We start from the raw sequence: 9142 nt of genomic DNA, 5'->3' as shown, positions 1-9142 counted from the left end.
ATCCTGAAGTAAATATAGAATAACTGACATTGTGTGCAGACAATATTCTTGTTTAGTCTTGTATTTCTTTTATACATATTTTCTGGCAGATCAGAATAACATGTTAAAATGTTAAATCATGTCTGTACACTGCATGTAGTCTGTATGCAAGACTCAGTTTCTTTTATTTTGTATATGTTATTACCTTTTTTGTTTTGTTCCAGTTCGACGAGTCCCACCGAGATTCTCTATCCCCCCCACCAATCATGAGATTATGCCTGGCGGGAGTGTAAATATCACATGTGTTGCGGTGGGGTCACCAATGCCATATGTGAAATGGATGCTAGGAGCAGAAGATTTGACACCTGAGGATGATATGCCAATAGGGAGGAACGTCCTTGAGCTTAATGATGTCAGGCAGTCTGCAAACTATACTTGTGTTGCTATGTCTACCCTTGGTGTTATAGAAGCAATAGCACAGATAACTGTCAAAGGTATATCCCAAACATACACATTTGTACATAGTTCAGTCTTTCATTCATTGCCCATATTCTGAACAAATAAATTGCACCAAAAGAGACTAAATTATCTTACACTTGTAAGTCAAGAAAGTAACCATTCCAACCAATCACTGGCATAAGACAAAATACAGATTAAGACAGCAATAATTCTGATAAATAAATTCATAATAGTGTTTAATTATTTTCCTATGTCTAGCTCTCAACCTGCCTTTAAAGTAAATAAAGAACTTTATAATCTTGCATATATTTGTCAATAGCAGTAACTCTTAAGAACCAGTTGTTTGATTTTTGGAGTTGCTGGGTGTCCAAGTACCATGTTAATTGAGTAGTGGGTGCCAGAGGTTCCAAAAATTACTGAAAATTAGTCTTTAATGGTCGTCTGCTTAAGGAACTTACCATAAAAGTCAGTATTGTTGCTTTATATCAATAAACCTTTTACTACAGAACTTGAGATGTTTCTGATAAGTTTCTGGAGATAATCTTAATTGCCAAAAGCTCATGCTGAACAAATCACATGTTCTCTCTATTCCAAATTTCCTGATTTTTTGTTTGTTTGTTTGGTTGGTTGGTTTTTTAAATCTCATAACGTAATTATTAAGGTCTGCTGTTACACAGGGCTAACTGCATTTTTTGATATTTATCCTTAGCCTTACCCAGACCTCCTGGAACACCTGTGGTGACAGAAAGCACAGCAACAAGCATAACATTGACTTGGGATTCTGGAAACCCTGAACCAGTTTCTTACTACATAATCCAACATAAACCCAAAAACTCTGAGGAGCCATATAAGGAAATTGATGGGGTTGCCACAACACGCTATAGTGTGGCTGGCCTAAGTCCATATTCAGAGTATGAATTTCGGGTAGTTGCTGTAAATAACATTGGGCGAGGGCCACCCAGTGAACCTGTGTCAACAAGGACTTCAGAGCAAGCACCTTCAAGTGCACCACGCAATGTACAGGCCCGTATGTTGAGCTCTACCACCATTTTGGTACAGTGGGAAGAACCTGAGGAACCTAATGGACAAATACAAGGTTACAGAGTTTATTACACCATGGATCCTACTCAACATGTCAACAGCTGGATGAAGCACAATGTGGCTGACAGCCATATTACCACTATTGGGAATCTGGTGCCCCAGAAAACATACTCTGTGAAGGTTCTTGCTTTTACTTCTGTTGGGGATGGACCACTTTCTAGTGACATTCAAGTCATCACTCAAACAGGAGGTAAGCCAGCAGTAAAGAGAATTTGTGAGGGAAAAAAAAAATGAAAAGAAGAAATTTTGCAGAGCAAAGACTTGATCATGAAAATGTTGGGGGGGGGGGGGGAGAAGTTTTAAGGATTGCCACAGTTTATCCAGGCAACTTTGTAACAGGCAAACAGTTCTCTACACTTTGAATTTATCAAGACAAATCCAACCTGTCCCTAAAAAGAGTAATCCCCAAGGTCACCAATTTCTCATTTTATGTTTACAGTTGTGTTGTTTTGGTTCTGCACAGGAATTTTAAATCCATTAATTATTTTTATTAGCAAAGGGCAAGCAGGCAAGCAAGCAAATCATTGCAGACAATTTTTTTGAAATCAGAAGCCAGAAGTTCTGGTGGAGCTACACTGCAGACAGTGATTTATTGTAGCAATAAGAAATAAAAGCTCACTTTTTCTAGTTTTTAGAGAAAGCTGTATGAAGTATTACTGTAGGTCATTGATTACCTAGAAATATTATGTAACACACTTGAATTTTTTACTACCAGAATGTTTCTTGTTGAAGAATTGTATCTTACCTCAAATTGTTAAAAAATGCACCTCTAATCATAACTTAAGACAGCTCCATTGGTTACAGCTTTTAGTTCTGTATGCAAATCTGTTAATTCAAAGTAGACACTAGTGCACACTTAATGAAAACCGGACATTGAACTGTTTCTGTGGACCATTGTATGCATTATGTCACACAAAAGTCTAAGTGTTACTCTTCAGATTGTCAGCTGAGAAGTTACTAAAATAACTTTTCTAGACCTACTTGTGCATTAAAATGTTACAGAATCAAAGAATCATCTAGGTTGGAAGAGACCTCCAAGATCATCTAGTTCAACCTCTGACCTAACACTAACAAGTCCTCCACTAAACCATATCACTAAGTTCAACATAGAAACGCCTTTTAAAGAACTCCAGGGATGGTGACTATAACACAGAATCACACAGAATCACAGAATTGTCTAACCACTTTCCTGGGTAGCCCATTCCAATGCCTAACAACCCTTTCAGTAAAGAAGTTCTTCCTAATATACAACCTAAACCTCCCTTGGTGCAACTTTAGCCCCTTCCCCCTCATCCTGTCACCAGGCACGTGGGAGAATAGACCAACACCCACTTCGCTACAGCCTCCTTTAATGTACTTATAGAGAGCGATAAGGTCACCCTTGAGCCTCCTCTTCTCCAGACTGAACAATCCCAGCTCCCTCAGCCTCTCCTCATCAGGAGATGAGGTTCTCTCATCAGGAGATGAGGTTCGTCAAGCCGGACCTGCCTTTCGTAAACTCATGTTGACTGGACCTGATTGCCTCTTGCTCTGCAAGTGCCATGTGATGACACTCAAGATAATCTTCCCCATGAGCTTCCCTGGCACTGAGGTCAAACTAACAGGCCTATAGTTCCCTGGGTCTACCCTCTAGCCCTTCTTGTATATGGGCATCACATTTGCTAGCAGCCAGTCGACTGGGACCTTCCCTGATAGCCAGGACTGTTGATAAATGACGGAAAACGGTTTGGCCAGTTCCTCCGCCAGTTCTCTCAGTACCTTCACGTGAATCCTATCTGTCCCCATCGACTTACGTACATCTAAGTGCCGTAGCAGGTCACCAGTCATTTCCTCATAGATAGTGAGGGCCACATTCTGCTCCCCATCCCCTTCCACCAGCTCAAGGTACTGAGCTGGGTATCCAGAGAACAACTGGTTTTGCCACTAAAGACGCAAAGAAGGCATTAAGCACCTCAGCCTTTTCCTCATCTCTTGTCACTGTTCCCCCCCGCATCCAGTAAAGGATGGAGATTCTCCTTCATCCTCCTTTTTATGTTTATGTATTTAGAAAAATATTTTCTGTTATCTTCAACAGCAGTAGTCAGATTGAGCTCCAGATGAGCTTTGGCCTTTCTAATTTTGTCTCTGCACAGCCTTACAACATTCTTATAATCCTTCTGAGTGGCCCGCCCTCTTTTCCAAAGATCATAATCCTTTTTTTTTTTTTTTTTTCTTAAGGTCTAGCCACAACTCTCTGTTCAGTCAGGCCAGTCTTTTCCCACACCAGCTTGTCTTTGGGCACGTGGGGACAGACCACTCAGCCATTAAGATTTCCTTCTTGAAGAGTGCCCAGCTTTCCTGGACTCCTCTGCCCTTCAGAACTCCCTTCCAAGGGACTCTGCCAGCCAGTGTCCTGAACAGCTCAAAGTGCGCCCTCTGGAAGTCCAGTACAGCAGCCTTACTGGTCCCCTTCTATCTTCTCCAAGAATAGAGAACTCTACTATTTCATGGTCACTCTGACCAAGACAGCTACTGCCCACCACATCTCCAGCTAGCCTTTGCTGTGTGTGAATAGAATGTTCAGCGTTGCACCTCCCCTGGTAGGCTCACTAACAGCTGTGTCAGGAAACTATCTTCTATGCTCTCCAGAAACCACCTAGACTGCTTTGTCTGGGCTGTGATGTGCTTCCAGGATATGTCTGAGAAGTTGAAGTCCCCCACAAGAACAAGCGCTGACGATTTTGCAACTTCTGTCAGCTGCCTCATTCATCTCCTCATCCTGGTTCGGCAGTCGGTAATAGACTCCCACCAGGATGCTTCCCTTGTTGGCCTTCTTGCTGATCCTAACCGATAGGGACTCAACCTTATCATTCCTAGTCTCGAGTCCCACAGCATCAAAACATTCTTTAATATAGAGAGCCACACCACCACCCCTTCTGCGCTGCCTGTCTCTTCTGAAGAGCCTATAGCCAGACATTGCAGCACTCCAGTCATGGGAGTGATCCCACCACATTTCAGTTGTGGCAACCATGTCATATCTTGCCTGCTGCATGTGCTGCATAGCTTGCTTGTGCACATATGCAAATGTACACCATATTTTAATTTTGTCTTTTGTATTTAATGTTTATTTATTTATTTAGAAACTAGTATTTATATTGGCATTAGTCTGCTTTTAGAATTCATATGCAAAACACTTTTAGTGAACTCCTTGTCTGTATTTTCATTTATAATCATAAACTTCTTTATATCGGGAAGGGTTTGTTGGTTGTTTCTCCAGGGAAGGGTGAAGCAACTGAAATAATGAACAGTGAGACTCGGCTGGACCGGCCCAGTTACATTACTTGTTGATGTCATTTCAGAAAAGCTGTGTTTATTAAAACCTTTAAAGAACTTGCCATTAAAAATGCCCATCTGTTTCTGATTATTGTTGTAATCTGAAGAAATTATGACAATGTTAACAGTGCAGGAGGGAGTCTCAATACACGTTTTCAACTTTGTAATGGAGTTGACTTGACATTGTTTATGTAAGACAATGTTGAAAATTGCAAGAAAAACAAAAATATGGTACACAGGCAGCATTTTTAAGCACTGATACTTGTCCATAAAGAATGTGAATATTTGAAGCCATAAGAGATAAACATACAAGAAAGTCTAGTGAAGTGCTCCAATGCTATGTTTCTTTAAAAAACGTGATTCACCCATCTTTCTAGCTGGCAATTTCTCTTCAGTTAGCACTGCAGAATATGATGCCCTTTTCTACCAGATTTGTTGTAATCTAAACCTGAATATGATTGCTTTGGTTTAAGTCTCTCAGGCTGATAGACATCCACATAAATATACATGTGCCAAATAAGTTACACATATAACATGAAAATAAATAAATAAATAAATTGTTAATGGAAAATGGTAAATATGCAGCTTAACCTTTATGCATTCTCCAAAAAATAAAAAATAAAAAATTGAATGATAGCTGTGGTTTACAGCCTTTGATAGTTTGATTTCCTTCAAAACGTTCCTGAACTTTGGATCTTTGGAGGATGACTGTAAAAATTGAAGAATTTTTTAAAAGCCTGTTTATGAGAGTCTTCTGTTTGTTAGTACAGCATAGTGATTCCTTGAAAGGGCTCTGTGAATGTCTTCTCACTTTGCTGGTCAGCAGAAACTTTATTAAAATTGCAAATTGAATTTCTAATTAAAATATTAACTAGGAACATGTAATTTGTGGGAAAAAGAAAGAAATATTTATCAGAAAAACAAACATAAAAAAAAAAAAGTTTTACATTCAATTTCAGGTTTAAGTATTCTGCCTAACATTTGTGGAAAAGCCCTGTTCTTTTGCCCAATTGTGGGCAAAATCAGCAGTGTTTTCTTCACTATCAAGACACCATTTTAAGGAATTAGGCATCAGAAGAGAGCTGTAGAGCTGAGCCTTTCACATTAAGAGAAACTCAGTTCCAAAATCTACTCCTAAGAAAGTACTTGTATATCATTATGGGTCAAAGGATTTGATTCTATTGAGGATGGAATCAGGACAAGTGTATTATTTAAGCAAATTGAATTACAAAGACCAAGTTTTAGAACAAAGAATTAACTGTGTAAGCTTTAGTATAAAAATATTTATTATCCTTTATCTTCATCTGAAAACAAAAACTGTGTTGGTTTGTCTCCATTTAGCTGTTCTGGACGCATTTCTTATGAAACTTCTCATACTGCTTTCTTTCCTAAAACTGATCAGCAGTATATGTACTCTCTGAGCAATATACATTAGCTTCTGTGTAGCAGAAAATCTCCTGAACTTTAGACAAGTTAATAGAATCATAGAATAACCCAAGTTACAAAGGACCCACAAGAATCATAGAGTCCAACTCCTGGCTCCACACAAGACTACCTAAAAATTAAACCAACGAGAGCATTGTCTGAATGCTTCTTGACCACGGTCTGTTAGGTAGTGAATTAGTGGAGAAAGAGAGACTGAAAAATATTCCAGATATACCTGGATGTATACTGCAAAATGTATGCTTATTTAAATGTGAAAATTGAAGAATAAAACATATTGCTAGCTTTAAAACAAGGATTGGCTGTGGATTGAAGACTAAGGATTATTACAGTTATAAATATCAAGCTTTTGATCATAGAGAAAAGGACAGTAGTGAGAAGGTCAAGTATCTGACTTGCAGGGCACATAAACAAAGCATTATCTTAAGAAGAATGATTAGAAGTTCAGAGGAAGGTAGTCACTAGCAAAGAAATGCGGTTCTCTGTTGTAATAAGCTTGCTACTTTGCCAGATATTTCTTTCATGAATACATGAAACTCCACAATACTAGTCTCCTAGTGACAACACACTTTGTAGAATTGAGAAATAAAAGGCATGCTTGCTGCACAGGGAAGTTATGGCTTTTAGTATACATTTGTAGACTACACTGACCTCAAAGCAGAAAAAGACAGTACTGAGAGAATACTCACATAAGAAAACTCCATTCTGTGGCTTGATTATACCAGTATGTTCTGTAAGCTCCTCCAGCTTCATTTAGTTTCCAGACACCACCGAAGATATATATATATATTTTTTTTTTTTTAACAGGTGCTGTGTATTCCAGGCAGAAATACTTAATAGTTTAAAAGTTATTATATCACTTTCTTATCTGATACTTTTTCTTTGAATTAAGTATTAGGTTCCCCACAGAATGTATCAGTGATATAGTTTGTTAAGTTTCTGTAAATATGTTTTTTTTCCCTTCTTCCTTATCTTCTCAATCTGTTTGGAGCCATTCAGATTCCCTGTCACTTCTGTTTTTCTCTTGATGTTTTTCAGCTTCAGATTTGCAAAAATGTGGCTATAAAATATCAAGGATAACTAGGTTTTACATAAGTTATTGTTTCAATAAACAATATTTGGTACAGTCCAATTAACCATTCTTTTGTCTTATAGAATTATAGCAAGTAGCAGACCTGTTTTTGAAAAGATTTGGAAGATGAGGATCTTAAAATGTATTACTACAGAGAGACAGGGAATACCCTTTATTTTCCAACTGCTGCCATATTCATTATCATAAAGCATAGATGATGATACAAAGACTGTAGTATCCTCAGGGTACTGCTGGTGCTGGCAGGAGGGGAGGTGTCCAGTGTCATTGTCGTGTCATGTGTTGTTTCCCCCCTCCCCCAGCAGGCTTAGCTGGGGCTCAGGCTGTTCAGGGCTTCACTCAGCCAGGGAGTGAAACGCCCCAGGCCAGAGACTGCCCAGCCTCCCTGGGCCCTGATCACTACCGTCACTACTGTCCTGGTAGTAAAAAGGCTTCTTTCTCCTTGTCTCCAGCCTGAGCATCTTGTGTCTCAGTTTATGCTGCTGCCTCTTGCCCTACTCGTGCACACTACTATGCAGAGACCGCCTGTGTCCCCTCTCTACTTTCCTGCTGGTGCTGGGGCTGCTGCTGCGTGCTACCAAAGCCACACCTTCTCCTGGCTGAACTGGCTGGAGTCCTACAGCCTCTTCTTACTGGTTGTTTATTAAATTTGTCCATTTTTATCAACATCCTTTTTCTGTTGGAGGTCCCAAACCAGATGCAGTATGCAGATGACCGTACACTGACAAGCTCTAAACAGTGGGGACGACCCCTGCCCTCCCCGGCTCTCAAGCCTATGTCCTGCTCACACCGACTGTCTTGCCCTCATTGCTGCCAAAGTGCATCACTGGGAACTGTTCAGCTTGCTCCCTGCAGAGCCATCCCTCTGAGTTACCCCAGAGCCACACCAGCCTCAGCTTCTGTCCCTGCAGGGCTCTGCCTTCCCAGGCCAGGGCTCAGCCTCTTTCTTGCTGAATGCCATGTCCCATCAGCCACTTCCTCCCCATTTTTCAGCTCCCTCATAAGAGCAGCATGGCCCTTGACTATATTGACTATCCCGCTCCAGCTTGATGCCTTCTGCAGACTTGGCACATGTGCCCTCCATCCCTCCCTCGAGGCCACTGAAGTAGATATCATGCACAGGATGGGCTCCATTTCAGGGCCATTTTTCTTTAATTTTTTAATAAATTACTTGAATGAAGGACCTGAAAGTGTACTAAATTTCCAGGTGACACTAAACAGAGAGGAGACACTGACTCCCTCAAAGTTAGAAGAGCCTTGCAGAGAGATCTTGACAAATTAGAGGGCTGGGCAATTACCAGTTGTGTGACGTTTAACAAGAGAAATCATGGGATTCTGAACCTAGGACAGGGCCACTGTGGATGTACAGATTAGTAGATGAGAGGCTGGAGAAAGAAGGCCCAGCAGAAAGGGATCTGGAAGTTCTGGTAGATGACAAATTGAATTTGAGTCCACAGTGTGCCCTGGCAATCAAAACGGACAACTGTATCCTGGAGTAAATCAAAAATAGAATTGCAAGCCAGCTGAAGGAAGTGATAGTTGCCGTCAGGCTTCCCACCTCTCTCAAGTTCTTGAACCTCTAGGTAGTGGTTGGGGGAACAAAATCCCTCCCACTTTAAGCAAATAGTAGGTCTGACCACCTGATGGAAATGAACAGGTACAAGTCAATGACATGAATCCCAGGGTCCTGAGGGAACCATTGGACACAGCTACCAAGCCACTCTCCATCATACTTGAAAAGTCCTGCCACTCCGGAGA

The 9142-nt window shown here is 40.5% G+C and overlaps 1 protein-coding gene across 43 annotated transcripts in view; it reads left to right on the top strand.

Moving 5' to 3' along the window:
- The window catches only part of PTPRD (protein tyrosine phosphatase receptor type D), a 408570-nt gene that overhangs the window by 252366 nt on the left and 147062 nt on the right, over positions 1-9142 (top strand). For all 43 annotated transcript variants that reach the window (XM_032206666.1, XM_032206669.1, XM_032206656.1 and 40 more), the window contains 2 exons: positions 204-473; positions 1148-1729. In XM_032206666.1, the coding sequence (XP_032062557.1) occupies positions 204-473; positions 1148-1729 (852 nt within the window). The remainder of the gene's footprint in view (positions 1-203; positions 474-1147; positions 1730-9142) is intronic.

This window comes from Aythya fuligula, chromosome Z, assembly GCF_009819795.1.
Source record: "Aythya fuligula isolate bAytFul2 chromosome Z, bAytFul2.pri, whole genome shotgun sequence".
NCBI lineage: Eukaryota > Metazoa > Chordata > Aves > Anseriformes > Anatidae > Aythya > Aythya fuligula.
The sequence above is the reverse complement of the archived record's forward strand: the minus strand, read 5'-3'. Positions and strand labels throughout refer to the sequence as shown.